This window comes from Sorex fumeus, unplaced genomic scaffold, assembly GCF_029834395.1.
Source record: "Sorex fumeus unplaced genomic scaffold, SorFum_2.1 ptg000047l, whole genome shotgun sequence".
Classification (NCBI taxonomy): domain Eukaryota; kingdom Metazoa; phylum Chordata; class Mammalia; order Eulipotyphla; family Soricidae; genus Sorex; species Sorex fumeus.
The window spans coordinates 7,287,551-7,308,633 of record NW_026606104.1 but is presented as its reverse complement, the minus strand read 5'-3'; the positions used below and the strand labels follow the sequence as shown (position 1 = coordinate 7,308,633).

Below are 21,083 nucleotides of genomic sequence, written 5' to 3'. Positions count from 1 at the left end.
TAACCAACATTTGAATAACCTCTTTTATATTTCCTGTTTCTTATTTCTAGAACTCACAGTTTTTTTTTTCACTATAGGACAAAATATGGGAAAAATTTTTCAGAAATGCTTTTCCAGACCATCTAACTGGTGCTTTGATTATAAAAGAGATACACACAATTACTAAGTCTTTCAGCACAGAACTGGTGGAAAATGTGAAGGATGGATTAGGGATGTGGTGGGGGATCCAGAGGGATTAGGGCATGGGGGGTTCTGAGGGAGACATAGGCCCAACGGAGGCAACTCTGAGCAGAGGCCCCATCCATCAGGGGCTGTGCAAGAGTGAGCCACTAGGCTACCTTGGCTTATTGTCTGACTCCAGCAGCTCGGGGGTGCAAAGGGAGATCATGAGTTTCGGCTTGTTTAGCAAAATTCACAAACACCTGGAGGAAAGAGAACAGTAAGATTCGATAAATGTTTTCAGAAAAATGTCTTTATGATGAACAGATAAGCCAAATGCAGTAGATACTTCTAACGAACTATAACTGCCATAAAAAAAAATAGATATTCTGACAGACTGTCGTGTGACTGAGCTCTGGGAATGATATGTGAAGTGAAACGTGGTGGTAGACGTGACAGGACAGATGCTGAGGTGCCACTGCAGTGAGGTGTGAAACAGCAGAAAGTGCAGCAGAGAATGCCAGTGTCTGGAGAGAGTGTTTCATGGGAGCTGTCTGTTGAGCATTTTCAGAGTTTCAGATTGGACAGAAGTTTCCAAGCATGACGATGGCTGCTCCATCATGTGGCTGCCCTGAGACCACAAAAATGTGCACTTGGAAGCAGTTAGTGATGCCAGATATTTTTTTTAACCATGACTTAGAAAGGGATACTCATACCTATGATGCTCACACATCTTTATCAAAACTCACTCAACCATACACTAATCTGGGGAGAGGGACACCAGGCCATATTTAGGGGTTACTTCCAGCTCTATTTCCTAGTGGTGATCAGAGGACCACGTGGTGCAATGGACTAACTTTGTACCCTGCATGCAAAGTATGTGTTCAGTCTGATGAGTTTTCTCTCAGTACCGAGACTCTTAAAGCCTGCATTTTTCTATGAATCAGTCAAGTAAAAAATTAAAAAGAAAATAGAAGCCATCAGTAAATATTAACATAAAAAAATCCCATTAAAAATGGGGAGAAGAGATGAGCTGCTTCAAAGAAACTTCCTCAAAGAAGTAAGTCAGGTGGCCAAATATATGAAAAAATGCTCTACATCACTGATAATCAGGGAAATTTAAATCAAAACAACCATGAGATATCACCTCACACCAGTGAGACATATCACAGAGAACAAAAGCAACCAATGTTAGTGTGGATATGTGGGGAAAAGGAACCCTTATTCACTGCTGGTGGGAATGTCAATGAATTAAACCTTTTTGGAAAACAATGTGGATACTCCTCAAAAAACTAAGAATTGAGCTTCCACATGACCCAACAATTTCAACTCTGGGCATCTACTGCAAGGGTCCAAAACCCTTGCAGAAAAACCATTTGCACTCCTATATTCTTTGCAGCACATTTATGATAGCCAAAATCTAGAAACAACTCAAGAGCTCAAAAGCAAATGAATGACTAGATAAAGAAAATGTGGTATATGTACACAATGGAATATTACTCAGCTATAAGAAAAGAAAAGATGAAATCAATCATGCAATTTGCTGCTGCGTGACTGGAATTGGAGAGCAGCGTGCTGAGTGAAGTCAGCCAGGAGATACAGAATGATCTCTCATATGTGGGATGTAAAGAAGCACAGTAGGGGAATAACAAGACCAAAAGCAACAGAATCTAAGAGCTGGTCTGTAGAACTGAGCTGACTGTGTCAGTGAGCTGGGGAGGGGTGGGGGAATGAACTCTCTGTTGGACATGTGGTGTTGGAATGTGTATTCCTGCAAACCTAGCATTGGCAGTATTGCACATTTGTAAATCACAGTGACTGAAAAAGGGGTAGGGAAAAAAAAAGCAATGACCATCACAGACCAGAAAGGGTGAAATCATGCATTCCAGTTGCTATAGTTGGTTAGGACGATCATCAAGGTGATGATGCTTGTTTCTAAAATACCCTCAGAGAACAATTTCTGTCCTATCATCATCCCTCTCCCCGCTCCATAACGAAGGGCTTAGAATGTACAACACAGCACCTGGAGAGCTCCCTCCCCTGTGGGTGCCCAGCCACCTGCCTGGTCCAGCGTGGTCTGCGTGATGGAGTACTCCTCGATGAGTAGGCTGTCTTTGTGGGAGAGGAGCAGCTGGAAGATCCTGGCCAGGGAGGAGGAGGAGACCTGGAACTGCAGCAGGTTGTGGTGCCGCTCCCTCTGCACGCTGCCCGGGAGGTTGCCCTGGAAGAACTGCTCCACCGGGTTTAGGTCGGGGAGCGAGCCGTCTCTCGGGGACCTGATCTTCATGGTGACGATGTAGCCATCTCCAAACCTGGGGATGTGCATGCACATGAAGGGACAGACCCCTGGCTGTGGCTGGGTCCTTCTCACATGAGGAAGGAGCTCTGCCCAAATGTGGGGGATTAAAAGCCCATATCATAGATCTTGTGTGTGAAAGAAAAAACGAAATCAGAAGCAGGCTGGAGAGAGCGCTTGAGCCTAATTTTGAAAGGTCTGAATGTCTGCGGGAGGCCAGGGCTGGAGTGCAGGCTCTGATTGTCTGGGGCCTTGGGTTCAACCCTCCAGTGCCAAATTAAAAAGATCAATCAATAGCTCTGTGGCACTGTGGAGCACTGGGCTGTGCCAGCTGTTTTCTGTGTCCAGCTGCAGAAGGAGCCCATGTCCTGCTCTGGGAAGGCAGTTTACCCCAAAGAAGCTGCCAGAAGCAGATGGAAGTGCCGAGGTAAATGCCACCCTCCTCCTCTCACCAATTGAGCTGGTCACTGCCACATGATTGAATATTCCTCCAGAGTGTGTGCTTGGCCACTGACTGGCCAACACACTTATGTCAGGGTGGACAGTGCTGGTTTAACTTAATCCAGGGCTTTCGTCCTTGCTACCATAAAATGTCTTTGCCTATTAGTTCCAGAAAATTGGCAGTCCCTCCATATGGGAATACTACCTTCTCACCCACTCTAATTTGGGAACATGGGGGCGTGAGAGAGAAAGGCTCGGGGGATGTGTGGACATGGGAAGTGGCAGACGAGATATGGTGACTCTCCGTTTTTAAGTTCCCCTTGATGTTCACACAGCTGAAGTTGTTCAAGAAATCAAGGGCCAAATACCCAAATACAGTGAGTCTGCGTGATCTTTCCAAAGCGTTTCTCTACCCAGATGCATAAAGGAGGTACCAGGACACAGGCCCCGTGTCTGCACCATCCCAGAAACTCTAATTGCTCAGCATGGCATGGTAGGAGAGGGCTATTCCCTACACTGATGAGTGTGTTGGAGCCGATAGTCTAGACACTCAGTGAGTGATGACTCTCAATCCACTCCCAGGTTATCTATATTCAGAGGAGGCTGAGGGGGTTGCTGCCTCCCAAACCCTGGTCAGGAGACCCTTCCTTGTGATGACTAAGCAGGCCTGCTATCCAAAACAAGGTCTGAGGATGAGATACTGGGGCCCCCACTGGTGTTCAGGGGCCTCCAGGGCTGTACCCACTGGTGCTTGAGGAATCATGTAGTATTCACAGGGATCAAACCAGGGTTGGAAGAATTCAACGCAAGTGCCTTAAGTCCTGTACTTCATCTCCAGCCCCTGCTCCAAATTTAAAAAGCATGAGGAACATTATGGGTTCAAAAGCATGATGGGCCTCATTCTCCTAACTCTGAAAGAGCCTTGAATATGGCACTTTTTAAAAATTCTCAGGGCTAGGATGAAGGAGACGTTACTGGGGCCTGCTCAAGGCAATCGACGAATAACAGGATGGTTGTGATCGTTATCGTGATCGAGGAACATTACATTATTATAATTGACTCTCTTTTTTCTTGGGGGGGGACACACCTCTCTGCACGCTGTGCTACTGGGATTGGAACCAGTGTCACTGCTATAGCTGCATGCTAAGCAAGTACTGGAATGCTTGTACTATCCCTCAGTCCCTAATAATATCATTTGGGTGCATTGTAAGCTTTGGGACACAAACTATCCTTTATACATAATTCACAGCAATTTTCAATCTATGGGGATAGGATAATCCTGCTCAAGGTCATTGGCATTATTGCTTTGTTGTAGGACACATGGTTATGTCTATAACAGGACAGAAAGGAAAGCTGATTTCCAGGCTATTCCATTTCTCAATTGTCCCTCTGCCTCTGTTGGCTGTGGATTCTCACTGAAAAGATAGGTATCAGCACTGGTGTGATAATGCGGCCATGGTCAAGATCTCCCCACAGCCCACCAGCTCTGCATGTGCCCTGACATGAGTGTGAGTGCTGCCGTGGCCCCAGTCACAGCCCCCAGCCCATTTCCTGTCTCCATCTGCTCTGGAAGAATGAGTGGCTACCCTCACCAGTGCCTGTGGGATGAGGGGGCAGCAAAACTCCCCCAGGGGTATGGAGGAGCACAGGGCTACCCTGAACCACCCTGGAGGTCACCAAGCTGTCCCAGCATCTCCTTACTTGTACTTGAGGTGCTGAGTGGTGCCCAGACACTGGAAGGTCCCCCTCACCATGATGGCTAGCCGTGTGCACAAGGCCTCGCATTCTTCCATGCTGAGGGCAGGAAAGAGTAGGTGAGTGGCAGGATGGGGGCCTCCAGTGGACCAATGGCTCCAGCCCAGCTCCCGGATGCTCTTGCCTGTGGGATGTGAGGACCACGGCTCTGCCTTCTCTGATGATGCTCATGATGGTGTGCCACAGCATTCGGCGAGCCTGGGGGTCCATGCCTGTGGTGGGCTCATCCTGTACAGGGGGCAGGCTTGGGGTCGGCCTCTCCCCACCACCACCCCACTTCTGTGGACTCCCTCCCGCAGATCTGCTCACTGCAGTTGGGACACAGTTGCTCCCTGGTTGTTGAGCTGAGGCTAGGTGGAGGAACTGATGGAAGAGGTGAAAAGGGGAGGAAATAACCATCCTACATGGGCCAGAGAGACATCACAGGAGTTCAAGCACTTGCCTTTCACCCCAGTTTCCTTCTTAGGCCACATAATATCTGAAACACCACCAAGAGTAGCCCCTGAGCACTATTGGGAATGTCCTCCAAGTCCCCACCCCCCCAAAAAGAAAAAAGAAAAACAGCTTGCATACCTCTACATCCATTTCAGCCCATAAGTTGGTTAAAATAGATGAAAGCCAATTGGGTCAGAGAGATAGAACAGAGGAACAGCCTTGCAAGTGGCAGGTCAGGGTTCGATCCCCAGCATGGCATAGAGTCCCCAGACCACTCCCAGATGTCATTCCTGATCACAGAGTCAGGAACATCCCCTGAGCACAGCTGGGTGTGGTTCCAAACCCCCACCCCCCTAAAAACAAAAGGATTGGGGGAAAGAACCTACATCCGGAAGATGGAGATAGAGTCTCAGTGATTCTCACAGTTCCCCTCCAACCCACCCTTGGAAACCCTGGACTGCACGAACATGAAACCTGCAGGTCCATCTAGTTCTGGAAAGAATCACATGATGCCATGACACAGGCAGCGTGCCTGGCCTGCGGGTGACCCTTGACCTCCTCCAGTGGCAAAATCTGTGAGCAGAGGCTAACATCCCCCAGAGGTGCCAAGCACTGGGCCTCACAGGAGACTCGCTTTCTCTCACCAGTTGGGAACCAACTGCATACAAAGTTGGGGGGAGAGTCGAGACTAAAGGGTCCACTGTGTTTTCTCAATAGTGCAGACACAGCACAATGTCATACTCATCAGCCCGCTTGTGCCCTCTGGCACAGGCTGTGCTGGCACCCTCACCAGCAGCACCAGTGGTGGACAGCCGACCAGCGCGATGGCTGTAGAGAGCTTCCGTTTGTTACCCCGACTGTAGGTACCGGCCAGGCGATCTGCGTAGAGAGTCAGCCCCAGAGTCTTAATACACCAGAGTGCAACCTGGGGCAGAGGAAGAAACCGCATTTGGGGAGAGACTGACAAGCAAGCTGCCAGGCCCTCTCCTTTCTCCCCCATAATTAAGCACTTTTTTACTTTCTGGTATAACAAGACATTCCTGACTCTTTTTTAGATGCAGGCTGTCCCAAACCTGGAATTTGATGTTTAACTGAGGGTCATGGTTTCTTTGAGAAAGCATTGGCATTAGAGGCAAAAATATGAGCGTAAAGCATTTTCATTGCTACCGAGGTAGTCTTGGCCTTTTCAAAGACCTGGTAGACATATATAAACACAGAGATGTATAATTCATTTACAAATGTGTGCCATATGCATGCACAGCTATAAGCATGTACAAACACATTCGTATGAACATTCCACTGGCTATGGTGCTCACTGTAATTTCAGCCCAACCCCAGAGGGCTCATTCCTCTTCTTATTCTCTTTCAATGTTTGCACGTTCTTCTCTCACAGTGAGAACTCTGACTTCCAACAACAGGAACACATTTATTCATTACTTAATCCTCTAGTATGTCTAAAATTTCAGACTCGCTCTTCCCACGCCCCTGTAAAAACATACAGACTGTGAAAGTTTAGAATGTGCTTCCAGTTCTTTCCCTCTGGTCACCTGGGCCAGGCTGAGATCACAGAGTCCAATATCGTGTCCTCCACTGTTTGTATTAGCTCTCAGCCCCTCACATTGCAGTGATTATGATATTTACTTAAAATAAAATTAAATTGTTTCAGTTTGCTGTATCAGGATTTGCGTGTGTGTGTGTGTGTGTGTGTGTGTGTGTGTGTATGTTTGCGTTTGAGGGTCACACTTGGCAATGGGGCAATGGTCAGGGGTTACTTCTTGGCTCTGCACGTAGGAATTACTCCTAGCAGTGCTACAGGGGACTATATGGGATGCCAGGGATCAAAACTGGGTCAGACATGTACAAAATGAACACCCTATATATATATATCCTATAACAGCTCTTCTGCCTCCAAGATTTCCTTTACTTGCCCCTTCCTATTCTTACTGGATTGTTGTTTAAATATGTAGAAGATTCACATGCTCCCAAAACTTTGCAAAAGGATCTCCTGAGAGAATTACTATTCCCTGTCCTTTTCCTTTCACCTCACATTTCTCCCAGATCTATGGTTTTTAGGATTATCCTTCTTGGGTTTCTATTGAAAAGTAAGCAGACGTATGTGCGCCTTCATACCTAAAAGGTATCATTCTATGTTCATTATTCATACTTTGTTAATTTTTTTCCTTTAAGAAAGTTATTTTGAAATATATCATTACGATTCTGATGTTTCCTTCAGTAAACACTGGCATAACTACACTGGAACAACCAAGGAACTATGAAGTAACTGTGGTTATCTACAAGTACTGCATTATAAATACTTTGTTTTTTCAATTTCACAAAATCTTTTGGAAATAACCCCAAGTCAGTTTATATAGATTTCTGCCCCCTCCTATTTTTTTCACATCCACAGAAGATTTTATTATATGTACAACAAATGTTTCAGCTTTATGTACTATGCCTGGGCATGTAAGCAATATTCAATATTTTGTAACTACAAATGCAATGCTTCTTGACCCTTTCAGAGACCCTTCTGCATATGTGTTCTGTTCCCTTGTGCATATATGCATTGCTTAATTGTGGCAGTTTTAGCTTCAGGGTAAATTCTCAGTGGTGAGATTGCTGAGTTGAAGCATGCATGGCTTTGTTATATCTAAAGGCAGGGATGTTTGTTTTATTCACTGTTCTGCCCCCATCTTCTACTAAGTACACTAGAATAGTAGGCACTTGTATGAATTTGTGGAATGACAGAATGCAGAGTACATCCCAGATTTCCCATCTCTTATCATCATTTTCACAAAACGGATTTACAGTGTAAACCAAAACAAACACAGAACAAACCACAACAAACCATCTCTTACACTCTCAATTTCCTCTGCTGGTACCCCTCGAAGACGTGCGTAGAGGTAAAGGTGTTCTCGCCCTGTGAGAAGGTCATCGATGGCATCAAACTGAGGACAGTAGCCCATATTTTGACGAACATCAGAAATACTGGTTAAAATGCTGCAAAAAAGAAGAAGCAATTAGCAAGCTTCCTCCCTAAAGGGGGTGACAGGGAGCTGGAGTGGGCAAGCTCCGCTAAAGAATAAGGCAGTCACCTCATCTCTTTCATTTTGTTCAGAAACAGGCACAGATTTCAAAGCAGGGCCTGTTAGCTAGAAAGTGATTAATTTCAGAACCTCGATGCTTTGAATCAAACCTTTCTAAATTCCCTTGTCTAGGATACATCAAATACCTGTTACTCAAAAGTCGCTTTTTTTTTTCTGGATCACTTTAAATGTAAGTTGAAAAACAAAGAGAAGACCAGATTGAAGAAAGTAGATAGTGGGTTTTGGGGTCAGAGAGATAGGACTTAAGGTGCTTGCCTTGCTCATGGCCAATCCCAGTTCAATCCCTGACACTGCAAATGGTCTCCAATAGCACTGCTGGGAGTGATTCCAGAGTACAGAACCAAGGGTGGTCTTTGGGAACTAATGGGTCACCACTCCCATCTGAATGCATCTAGTGGTTTTCATTTCTTGCAGACATTTGAGAAGTAAGTAGAGAATATGCCTGCCAACCTCTCTCCCACACACACATCCAATGGAAATGAATTTCTCCACGTGCATTTATTGGTAGAGGCAAAGTTATGGAGGAAATCATTAGATCACTGATGGATCAGTGTCTGACAAAAGCCTGATAGCAGAAGCCTGTTCTGTTCTGGGTCTGGGACTTGGCCCCAGGACTACACAAAACATTCCAGGAAAGGACAAGACACTCACCTTTTGCCAGCTATGGTGGCATCACCTGAGGTGACCGTGGTGTCGCCAGTGAGCATCTTGAAAGTGGTTGTTTTCCCAGCTCCATTTACTCCCAAGAGGCCAAAGCACTGAGGGGAAACACACAGAACTGACTTCACCTTGGAGCTCAAGGTCTGGAAAGCCAGGCCCTAGGGCAGGTGTGTGGGTTGGGGAGAAGGATTTTACTTTATTTTACTCTTGGACCATACCCAGCAGTGCTCAGAGATGACTCCCAGCAGGGCCCCAAGATCCATATGTAGTGCTGGAGATAGAAACTGAGTGGGCCGCATGCAAGGTAAATAAATGCCTTAACCCATTGTACTCTTTCTCTGGCCCTGGAGAAGTATTTCACACTTGTACTGCCATTATAGAGGCCATTAGCCCCCTACAGTGCAGGGCAGCAGAAAGCAGTGCTCCCAAATATGGCATGAGGATGCTAAGCTGGAAGCAATTGAGAAGTAGCAGGTATAAGAAAAGCTTTCTTTTTTGCCTGAAAGTGAGACAAAAATGTAAGTTTGTACCCCACCCCATCACTCTATGAGAGAAACAAAAGCTAATTAATCAGTGGAGATGAGCCTGGGAACTATCACCAGAGGAATCACAACAAACGTGTCCAATTTGCCACTCCCTGCCCTCCGTGTCCTAAGTGTTGTCTTTCTGCCATTGGCAACTGTGGAAGCTGGTGTGGCGCCTGTGTCTTCTCTAAGAACACGTCTCTCTGCTGTGATGGCCCACAGGCCCACGTTCTAAGAAACCTTTGAGTCATTCATCTCAGACTGCTCCCCTATGAATGTGTGATACACAGGCTTAAAACTTATTTTCCCACAAAAGGAAAAGCTAGCAGAGGGATTAAAGTGCTTACCTCGCATGTGTCCTACTCTGGTCGACCACTGCAGATGGCCCACTGAGCACAGCTGCTTCCCCAAAAGATGAACAATGTTTTGGATCTTGTTAATAATGCTTTTAAATAATGATTTTTGTAAAAACCTCCTTTTCCTTTTTGTTGTTGTGATGACTTGGGTGCTCTTGCCCTTGGCTGTGGTACTCACCCATGGTCTGTTTCAGAGCTTGTGCACATTTTGGTCCTAGTATTCCCCTGAGAACCCACACTTTGTTGTGGCACCAGAACCCCCTGGCAGTGCTGCCAGGGTCTCAGTCACTAAGTACATGTAAGGTGCAGCCAGGGATCAAAGCTGTAGCCTTATGCTTGTCAGGCGGGCACTTTGCCAATGAGTTATCCCCAGACCTGTTATGGTAGTTGTATGCTGGATGAGAATCTTTCATGTATTTTGAGTAAAAGTAATGACTTAAGATGATTTTTTACCTGTTTTCCTTCTGTCATATGACTACATACACACACACACACACACACACACACACACATATACACGCACGTGTGCCCTGCATGGCTTGCAGTATCTCTCTGTTGACTAGCTCTGAGTTGGTGGGGAGAAAACACTCACTGGGGGCTGGAGCTACAGTACAGTGGGTAGGGCGTTTTCCTTGCATGTGGCTGACCTGAATTCGATCCCCCCATCCCATGTGGTCCCCTGAGCACCACAGAAAGTGATTCCTGAGTGCAGAGTCAGGAGTAACCCCTGTGCAGCACTGGGTGTGACTCCCCCCCCCCCCAAAAAAAGGAAGAAGAAACACATTCAGGCACTGGTTTTATGAAGCCCTTTCACATATGGAATGTGAAATACCCACCTCTCCAGGGCGGACCCCCACACACAGCCTGTCCACTGCTGGGCTGGAGCTGCCAGAATAAACCTGCAAGATGCAGAGAGATGGGCTGGGAACTGGCAAGAGCAGCAGGAGAAGAGAGCAAGGTGGGTTTAGACCCAATCTACAGGAGGCAGCAGACTACTCTTCCGGGCCCAGAAAGGGCCCGAGGACACAGAGAAACCTTGGGAAAGCCTGCTTTTCCACAGGCAGGGAGATGGTCGAGAGGAATTCAATGAATGTTCTGAATGTTCTTGGAAGCCAACGGGTACAACACCACTTCTGGTTAGAAAAGTGATCCGTTGCGTAGGCAACTTTGGGCATGCCTTTTGTGGGTCCAAAGACCAACGAGCATTGTATGCTATGGCCTACACCTATTCCCTTACCTTAGTCAGTTCATTAAGCCTTAAGAGAGCCATTTTGTTTCCCCCACTGGTAATTCTTTGTCTTTCTTCTGCCACATCATCGTCTTCATCTAGGATCGGCTCCTTGGTGGGTTCGACCATCCTGGGGGAAGGATGGGGTCAGGATAGGGCTGGCGACAGTCTTTTTAGCCTCTTTCCAGCCGTCATAGCTGGCCCTGCTCATCCTGCCACCCCCAAGGCCTGAATCCCCATAGGTACTCTAGTAGAGGTGCCCAGCAGAGGGGTTGTGGGATATAGTTTGTCTTGTGTCCCAGGCCTGGTCTCCCTATGTGTGATTCTGGCTGTCACTGATGCTCTGTTAACCTGGTACCCTTAAGCCATGAGACCCGGGGAATAGATACAGCGCTCTACTGAGATGATTGTGATGAATATAAACCACATGGTGGCCTGTTGGGTAAGTCTCAAACTTGGCTACTATCACCAATATTAAACACTTCAGTCTAATGTAAGCACTCTGGAAAGGTGGCGACTGGGAACCAACCTCCTACAGATTCAAGTCTAGTGTTTCACTCATGCCCCCACTCCCTTACGTGGTTTCTCATCAGCTATCAGCTCAGGCCCCAGCTCCTCAGTGAGAGTCTGGTATCCTGTGTCAGGCCCGACAGCCTGCCCACCTGCACCTCATTCACCTCAGACACTCAACTTCCACTGACTCTTTGATCCCCCCTGAGCTCCACCTGGGCTGGCATTTCTAGCACCCGCCTCTGCAGGAATTCCCAGTGCGTCTGCCTCTCTTCCTCCACATGCATGTGCTCTCACACACACAAACACTTTCACACACATTCCCTTTTAAACGCCGCCACAGACACACACATTCTCTCACACTCACAGCCACTCTCACACACTTTTATATTCACACTCAAATCACACTGGTACACATGCACATTCACAGACATATGTTACACACTTACATGTGCTCTCACATACCCTAACACACTGTCTCCTTCTCTTTCCTTTTTTTTTCTCTTGACCTCTCCTCCTTCCCTCCCTCCCATCCTCTCTCTCTCTCTCTCTCTCTCTCTCTCTCTCTCTCTCTCTCTCTCACACACACACACACACACACCACAGACCCATTCTTGAAGATGCAGCTTCCTCTCTGAAGCCCTCCTTAACCACCTTGATCCAGAGACTGTTCTCTTCCACCAGCCATATTTGGTCATCATCAAGTCTTGCCTAAGAAACTTCTTAGGATTCACCCCATCACCCTACTTTTCTCCTTTTCCTGGTGCCGCCCACTTCTCCAGACACACTATGGTCTCATTCTTGGTGACAAAGGACTTCTGTCTGACCTCTGCTTCCAGTCCTGGCAGATGATGTCACCCCCTCCCACTCTCCCTGATGTCCTCAGGCCTAAGTCCCCAGGCCTTATTCAGGTGAGAAAGCTGCTCTCGCATCCACTCCCTCCTGCCCCTCCCAACCAGCCAGGAGCACCTGCCTCAGACCAGTCCTCCCTGTCCCTCCCCACCTTCCACTGGCTCTGCCTGGTGGTCTAGACAGAGGCAGGGAGTGGAGTCTGGTGCTAAAGTGTGCAGGGCTCACTCAATTATCCTCTCTATCTTTATCTTTGATCTCTGAGGTAGAACAAATGAATCTGGTAAATAACTCTCCCATGCCCTCACCCTAACTGTCTCCTAAAGGTGTGGTCAGACATAGACTACAGCAGGGCTGCATTTCCTCACACTCCCACAATCCCGCAGGAGAACCACTTAACTGTCCCACTGCTCCACTGACAGTGTTGACAGTGGTCTGCCTCAGGCCTCAGAGCCTTGCAGCTGGGAGGGAGATGGTTCCCAGCAACTCAATTCTCTATGCATCAAAACCTAAACAACTGGGGCTAGAGTGATAGCACAGTGGGTAGGGCGTTTGCCTCACATGCAGCCGACCTGGGATTCCCAGCATCCCATATGTTCCCCTGAGCACTGCCAGGAGTAATTCCTGAGTGCAGAGCCAGGAGCAACCCCTGTGCATGACTGGGTGAGACACAAAAAGAAAAAAACAAAAACAAACTCTAAACAACTATCTCTGAATTTCTGTGTAGCTTTAACCCAACTCTCCTGAGAGTATGAGAAGGTAAGAAACAACTTTCCAGGACCCCATGAGGTACTGTCAGGCTGTGCAGAGCTCTCAGTCCAGCCTGGGCACTGGGTACCATGGCTGAGTGGGGTGAGGAGAGGGGCTGATCCCAGGAGGAAGAGCCTGTGAGTAGGGGCCTGCTGAGTGAGCTGAGGAGGCCTGACCGAATGGGGAGGTTGGTTAGTGTTTCAGTTCTTCATTCATTCTCTCTCTCTTTTTTTTTCTTTTTGGGTCACACCTGATGATGCACAGGGGTTACTCCTGGCTCTGCACTCAGGAATGACCATATGGGATGCTGGGAATCAAACCTGGGTTGAACCCAGCTGGCTGCGTGCAAGGCAAACGCCCTACCCATTATGTTATCTCTCCAGCTCCCATTCATTCTCTTCTAATCCATCTCTTTCTTTATGTTATTTAGGGCAAAAGAGGCTTTGAGGCTGCAAAGATCCATCATGGAGCGGGGCGTTGGTGAGGAAAGAGAGAAACCCAGGAGGAAAATCCAGGTCCCCCAGCTTTCCCAGGCAGTCTGCAGGAAGAACATACCATCGGGTGAGGAAGAAGTGGTGCTGGAAGAGCAGGGTGAGGACGAAGTACAGCACCCCCTCCAGCGCCAGTGCCGTCAGGTGCTTCCCCAGCAGGTCCCACTGGAAGGGGTTTGAGGAGTGCGTCTCACCTGGGGGCAGAGGTGACATCCATGTTATTAGCTGCAGCTGCCCCTACACACTGGGTTGCAGCAGCAAGCCCAGATAGCCCTGAACTTCTGCAGGGAGAGCCCAGCTCCACGCCCCAGCCAGAGCAGGGAAGGCAAAAGAGGCCCTGACCCTTGGTCATGGATGCAGAGGCTCCCCCATCTCTCGGAGGGTCAAAGCCATCCCAGCCCAGCCAGGCTGCCCTCTGAACCACCTGCTGCCCTGGGCACCTCCTGCAGAAAGCCACCCACCAAACCGGGCATAGACGTCGGTCACTGCCTGGCTCAGCGCCAGGTCAATGAGGCCCCGGCCGAGACAGAAGTGGGGGAAGATGGGGAGCAGCTTCCTGAGCACGGCGTTGAACCGGAGCAGCATCTGAAACAGAAAAACAGGACTGTCAGGGCGGACGTGCCACCCGGGAGCTGGTGCCCACCCAGAAGAGGCTCCGGACAAAGAATGAGGCAGCCAGTGGGGCTGTGGAAAGGACTCGTCAGGCAGATACGGGAGTTCCATGGTTAATTTTTTTTTTAAATGGAGACCACTGCTAGTAATCTTAGCCCCACCTTGCTGGCCTAATGGTTCCCTGTTCTGGGTTAGCCCTGCCATGCTGCTTGGGCCCTCAGGGCTGTCCCAGCAGTGCTTGGTGCGAGGAAGGGTGTGGGGGGCAGGCGTGGTACACAGTGCTGTGAGTTGAACTGGAGCCCTGGCATGTGCAGGTTTGTGCTCCACATCAGTGGCCACATGTGTAGGAAATAAAACATGCTCAGGAGATATTTCCCATAAGGCCTGCGGTCAAGAGTGAGAGTTGAGAGGGCTCATGTGCATGCTGTATGTGCCCTTGGAAGCCTGGGTTTGATCCCCAGCATTGCATGGATGCGGAGCGCTGCTGGGACTAGCCCCTGAGCACTGCTGGGTGTGGCCACCAAAAACACAGCAACCCTCATGAAACCCGGTTATTTTGAGCCACACCTGGCAGTGCTCAGGGGTTACTCCTGGCTCTGCACTTAGAACTTACTCATGAAGGTGCTCAGGGGACAATAGGGATGCTGGGGATTGAACCATCCCTGCTGTCCTCTCTCCAGCTTTAGGGCAACACACTTTGTTTAGTTTTGTTTTGAGGGAGACACACTTTGGAGTGAACACAGGAGCCTGCCTACAACTGTACGGTAGTAAATGCCTGCAGCCTCTCTCTCTCTCTCTCTCTCTCTCTCTCTCTCTCTCTCTCTCTCCCCCCCCCTCTCGTTCTCTCATTCTCTCTCCTCTCATTCTCTCTCTCCCTTTCATTCTCTATCCCTCTCACATTCTCTCTCTCCCTCTCATTCCCTCCCTCCCTCCTTCCCCCCCCCCCCCCGCTTCCTCTCTCCCCTCCTTTCATTCTTTCTCTCTTGTTCTGAGCTCTGAGTTCTTCAGAAAAGTGACATCTTCTGAGGTTGTCACCAGCAGAAAAGAGCCAGACAGTATACCAGTGGAACTCTGCTAAATCCAGGGTGATGCCTGTTCATTGGTATCAGACTACAGGCCACCTTAGACTCCATTTCTCCTGGCCCTTCCCCATCCAGCAGCACCCTTCTCTGGCAACCACACTACCTCCTCTCTTTAATCTCTTCCTCTGCACAATCCCTTCTGTCTCCAGACCTTTGCACTTTTCAACATTACCCTCAGCAGGAGGCATCAGCTCTTAGTGCCAAGAACCCTCTCTCACAGGTCTTTGTAGACTGCTGCTCTCTGCCACGGTGCCACTACTGAGTATTTCCCACTGCGTACTTTCTCTATCTGTCAGTGGCTCCAGGCGGCTGGGCCTGGAACTTAGGATTCTGGGGTCTTTTCTGAGTACAATGAGTGGCTCAGGCGTCTGGAGTGAACACAGGAGCCTGCCGACAACTGCCTACAGCACTTCATTACTACTAAAATCTGACTTACTCAGACCAGCATAACTTTTGACCTTGGTCCTGCCTGGCCACGGTAGTGGTGTACCTGGGTAGCTCCTTCCACACTCTGTCCCACTGTTCAAGCTGGGGTTTGACTAGTCCCTAAGCTATGCACAGGCGACTTTAATGCAGGGCACAACAAGTGGGGGGGTTCATCCTCCATCCTTCCCTGCTGCTCCCCTAGCTGATAGAGCTGGGACAGCCATACCTGGTCCCTGGAAGCACCCGCAGGATCGGGGGTCTCAGCAGTGTCTGCCGACCTGGCCAGTTACACAGAAGTGACCAGCTTCTAGGTGTGGGCTGGGCAGTGGATGGCTCCATGAGTGCAGTCCACAAGGGCGAGAATGTTTGGAGCTGCTTTGTGCTGGCAACTGAATTCTCCAGAAGAAACACTCTGGAGGCTGGGCCAGCTGTGAGCTTTTAGAGATGAAACCAGCTCCAAAGAACAGCCCTTTGAGTCTGCCCAGACCAGATGCTGCAGCTAGGGCCCATGTCTGCATTCTCCCTTATCTCAGTGATGAGACAGAGAGCTTTTGTTTCTTGCTGAGTGGCCACAGAAAGCGTGATGAGGCTACACCCAAGGACAACAGGAGAGAGAAAGTAAAAGGAAATGCGCCTTTTATTCTCTCTCTCCTTTTGTATTTCAGGGTGTTGCCCTGCCTTTATCTTCAAATAGAAGAGCATATGTCTTCAATTGTTAGTGAGATTTAAGCAAGTAGCAAATAGAATTGCTCTGTTAATCAAATATGCTTTTTCATCTTCAGTTGCTCAAATAAATATGATCAGTCTGGTTAAAACCTTCTTCCCAGGTCATGCTAAGGCATGACTAAGTTCCTCAAGAGGGATGGAAGGATAATTGTTTTGATAGATAAATTGATCAATATATAGATAATTATACATTTGTTGGCCAATTTTTTAAATAAAATCTGATCTTGGTAATAATAATAATTTTAAAAAAGGAAATGCACCTGCCACAGAGGTTGGGGGTTGGGGGTTGGGAGTGGTGTTAGGAAAGATACTGGGAACATTGGTGGTGGAGAATGGGCATTGGTGGAGAGATGGGTACTGGATCATCGTATGACTGGAATGTAATCACAAAAGTTTGTAAGTCTGTAACTGTACCTCATGATAATTCATTAAAAGAAAGAAAGAAAGAAAGAAAGAAAGAAAGAAAGGAAGGAAGGAAGGAAGGAAAGGAGGGAGGGAGGGAGGGAGGGAGGGAGGGAAGGAGGGAGGGAGGGAAGGAAGGAAGGAAGGAAGGAAGGAAGGAAGGAAGGAAGGAAGGAAGGGAGGAAGGAAGGAAGGAAGAAAGAAAGAGTGATGAAGTCTGGGAAAGGTCACTTATCTGGAGCCTCAAGAACTGGACGGTTGGTGCAGAGCTACTCTGGGGCTCTCACAGCAGGGTGGAAGTGGAATGGGGTGGAGGTGGGGGGTGGGGTGGGCTGCAGCACAGTAGAGCAGACACTGAGGCATTCAGAAGACCTGAGGGGGGAAGGGAAGCCTGGAGAGGCTCTGGGGACATAGCTCACGGCCAGCCTGCCCTTCAAGGGGATGTGCCCAGGAAGCCGTGAGAGGGGCTGTGGAGCAGAGTCCTCAGCCGGTGTGAGGGGCCAATCTTACCAGCAGCGGTGTGTGTGTGTGTGTGTGTGTGTGTGTGTGTGGTTGGGGGGGGGGGGTGCTATTCCTCCCTCTGTGCTCAGGAGTGACCCAGCTGGTGCTTGTGGGAACATCTGCAATACCTGGGATTGAACTCAGCAGAGGGCAAGGCAAGAGTCTTAACCTCTGTTACTATCTTTCTAGCCTTGTGACCAGCTAATTTATGTATTTGTTCTTCTGATAAGGGTCATTATTGACACAGTTCAGGGGCCCAGGGCTACTCGAGGGTTCCTGGGGTGATGATCAGTGGTTCAGTAGTGCTGGATGTCTTACATTTCCAGGGATCAAACTAAGGTCCCCCGCACATGCTACTCACATGCTCAACCACACACGCTATTTCCCTGGCCCTGCTTAGTTTTTCTTGGGCAGGGAGAAGCCTAGGGGTATGGATGGGGCAATTGGACTTTATAGTTCATAAAAATGAGTCATTCTTCATCATAAATTCCTAACCCTTTCCTCAGGATTGATTTTCATGCAGACTCGTTAGAATGTTATAATTAGTTTAAGAGAGGGGGAGAAAGAATATAAAGATACGACTATAATTTTGTGTTTCAAGAACTCATAAAAAAAACTCAAATAAGAGGTTATCTTCGGAGAAAGGAACCAGGCAATTAGGAAACAGGGACAGGAAGGAGGCATTCCATGGCATGTTTGGTTTTCATTAAAAGTGTTGAAATCACACGAGTTCATTGAGGCAACAAGCAAATCTGAAAGTTTAAGATTAGAAAAGAGTTCAAAATCCCATAACAGTCTGAGTGCACAAATGGAAAAAGGGGCTTAAGGGGAGAGGAAGAAAGAAGGAAGGAAGGAAGGAAGGAAGGAAGGAAGGAAGGAAGGAAGGAAGGAAGGAAGGAAAGAAGGAAGGAAGGGAGAAAGGGAGAAAGGGAGGGAGGAGAGAGGGAGGGAAGAAGGAGGGAGGGAGGGAGGAAGAAGAAACAGTGGAGGAAATAGAGGTGAGCAAGTGGGTGGTGAAAAGAACAAACGTTCACTTGGTCAAATGGCTCTGCTGGACCTTTACTGTGAAGGTCAGTGCCAGGAGCCAAAATGTCAGTACAGCCTGACCTGCGATTTAAGAACTAATCTCTTCTTGGAAAAATGTTAAAATACATTGTGTAAGTTTCTGAGCTATGCCCGGGATAAGTGCATGAGCCCAACGTTAGGGCTCACACCATGATTTATTGAAAATCTGCATCCACTTCCTCATGTAATCAATCATAAAAGGCTAGCTTGGAAGAAAGAAATTTGGAGCTTGATCAGAGTCTTGACTTGCTCCCATTTTCCTATCTCTCTCTTTTTTCCCACTTGCGCACTCTCTCCAGGTTATCCATGTTGACTAGTCCCGCGGGTCGGGGCAGGTCAGTGGCTCTGTTGGCTGTCCTTTATTCCTGAGTGCCCAAGTATTCAAGCAAGGAAGCCAGGAAAGTCACACTCACCGGGTTATTCTCAAATAATTCCAGGACGAAGGTGATGGCACTGCTGTTGATGCCGATGAAGAGATTAGCACAAGACAAGGCCACATAGGCTGTGCTGGGGACATCAAACAGGAAAGATGCTGGGTACATCATGGGAATGATGGCCCACCTGTGTGAAAGGACACCAAATATGGACAGAGTTCTGGCTTCTCTTCTGTCTGCTGGCCCTAGTGAGGGGTTGTTCCCCCCCCATTAACTGGCTCTTCATTTTTAAGCGGGGAGATATTCTGCCCCCTCGTAGGGGCAGGTGAGAGGCAGAAGATCATGGTGAATGCGTTTCTGAACCGTTTCCCCATTTCCTCTGTGGCCCCCACCACTCCAGCTTGAGCCACAGAGCTGAGCTGAGATCATGGCAGGCTCAGCTCCTGTGCTCCTCAGAGTGGACACAGCGCATTCCCTCTGGCCCTCGAGTTCTCCATTCCCAAAGAAATGGATGGAGAGCATTGCTCTGGGGCACAGGAGGGCCCATTACCACCATCTGCATTTGACGAGGGGAAAACTGAGGCCCAGATGGCATGAGCAACAGGTCTATGGTTACAGGTATGTTATGTGTCCCACTTGGAGGCAAAGTGTCACGCATTGCTCTGTCATCCGACTGGATTGCATCCCAGTCTCCCCCTGATTTAGAATCAGCTTCTCAGTTGGAGCCTTCTCCTGTGCTCAGTGAACTCCTGGTCAGTGCAGAGGGAGACAGGACAGCCGGCCACCAGGACTCTGAGTCAAAGCTGGCTAGGGAGTGACCTGCTCCCAGATTAGGCAAGAGGTGGAGAGGAAGGAGCTTCCATCCCTGTGGACCAGGACGCAGGGTGCCACTGTGTGGGTGTCACACAAGCTGGACAGACTCCTGGGCGGTAGCCACAGACTGTAAGGGGACCAGGCCCCACCCCCTCAGCCCCCCTCTCCTGTCTGAGGAGTGCGCCCCTCCCCTCCCCTCCCCCTCCGCCTCCCCCTGCCCCACCCCCGCCCTGTCAGCTTGCGCCCTGACGCACCCATAGAGCAGGAGCAGGACCACAAGGGCAGGAAGATGACTGGGGGAAGTGTATGCTTGCTTCTGAAAACCCACGAAGATGACGACTACCAGCGCGGCGCTCACAGAGTAGTTCGCCTTGGAGAGAGGAGAGGAGAGAAGGAGAGGGCAAGGCCCATGCTCATGGCTGGGATTGTAGTTCCACCTGTCTGAACAGTTCTTGGGTAGCAAACATGTTAAACTGTTCCAAGACTCCTGACTTTGCTAACCTCAGCTCGGGGAACCTTCCTTCCATCTGTCACCTTTTTTTTTTTTTTGTATTTAAGCAAAAAAGCATTAAGGCACCTAATGTATTATTTACAACAGGACTAGTATTCTGAGTTCAATTTTTGATATTCTGGGGACCAGAAGATAGTACAGCAGGTAGAGTGTGTGCCTTGCATGTGACCAACCTGTGTTTGACCCCCCCACCCCCCACCCCACATCCCATATGATCTTCCAACCCTGTCAGGAGTGATCCCTGAGCACAGAACTAAAAGTAAGCTCTGAGCACAGCCGGGTGTGGCCCCAACAAAAAAACAAACAAACAAAAAATGATCACAAACAAACAAACAACAACAACAACCCTAAAACATTTCAGTATTCTGAGTTTCAATTTGGGGTGGGAAGGCTGTCACATCCAGTGATGCTTATGGACCACTCCTAGCTCAGGGGTTGCTCCCTGTGATGCTTGGGGAACCATGTGGTGCTGGGGACAGAACCAGAGAAGACCACACATAAAACATGTGTTTCAACCCCCTACACTTGCCTTGCATGCAGCTGATCCCAATCGAATCCTTGGTACCAGATAAAGTTCCTCGAGCACTACTTGTGGACTCTACTAAGCTTAGTTAGAGCCAGGAACAGCCCACGAGAACCTCTGGGTATGGTCCAAACCCTCCCTCTCTAAAAAGAAAAATATCTCTTCCCGCAATACTTATTAACCATCAGTAATGAAAGAAGAACTTGCAGTGGAGATGCTTTCGGACATATTTGTACCCACAGCTGTCCTGGTAATGGACACTGCCACAGCAGTTGATGGCAGACAATAGAAGTGCCTCCTATCAGGGAGCCATGCTGGGACAGCCACTCCTGGGCTCCTGCAAGGCCGGTCTTCTGCATGCAGAGCAGTGACCATCCAAGGGATCTGAGGGCGCTCAGAGCAAGGCACCTCAAAGCCCGACTGAGCCCCAGCATGGGGCCTGAGTTCTGTGATTCTCTAAGCAGTTCTTAAGGGGCTGCAGATGCATGAG

At 48.7% G+C, this 21,083-nt stretch overlaps 1 protein-coding gene across 1 annotated transcript in view; it reads right to left on the bottom strand.

Moving 5' to 3' along the window:
• Positions 1–344: 344 nt before the first annotated feature.
• Positions 345–21,083, bottom strand: part of ABCA4 (ATP binding cassette subfamily A member 4) — a 139,770-nt gene continuing 119,031 nt past the window's right edge. The window contains exons 37-49 of the mRNA XM_056122821.1: positions 19,814–19,929; positions 18,786–18,933; positions 14,020–14,143; positions 13,623–13,752; positions 10,968–11,088; positions 10,567–10,629; positions 8,842–8,948; positions 7,942–8,083; positions 5,877–6,011; positions 4,776–4,879; positions 4,598–4,690; positions 2,222–2,471; positions 345–422 (exon numbers count right to left, since the gene is read on the bottom strand). Coding sequence (XP_055978796.1) covers positions 345–422; positions 2,222–2,471; positions 4,598–4,690; positions 4,776–4,879; positions 5,877–6,011; positions 7,942–8,083; positions 8,842–8,948; positions 10,567–10,629; positions 10,968–11,088; positions 13,623–13,752; positions 14,020–14,143; positions 18,786–18,933; positions 19,814–19,929 — 1,611 coding nt within the window. The remainder of the gene's footprint in view (positions 423–2,221; positions 2,472–4,597; positions 4,691–4,775; positions 4,880–5,876; positions 6,012–7,941; positions 8,084–8,841; positions 8,949–10,566; positions 10,630–10,967; positions 11,089–13,622; positions 13,753–14,019; positions 14,144–18,785; positions 18,934–19,813; positions 19,930–21,083) is intronic.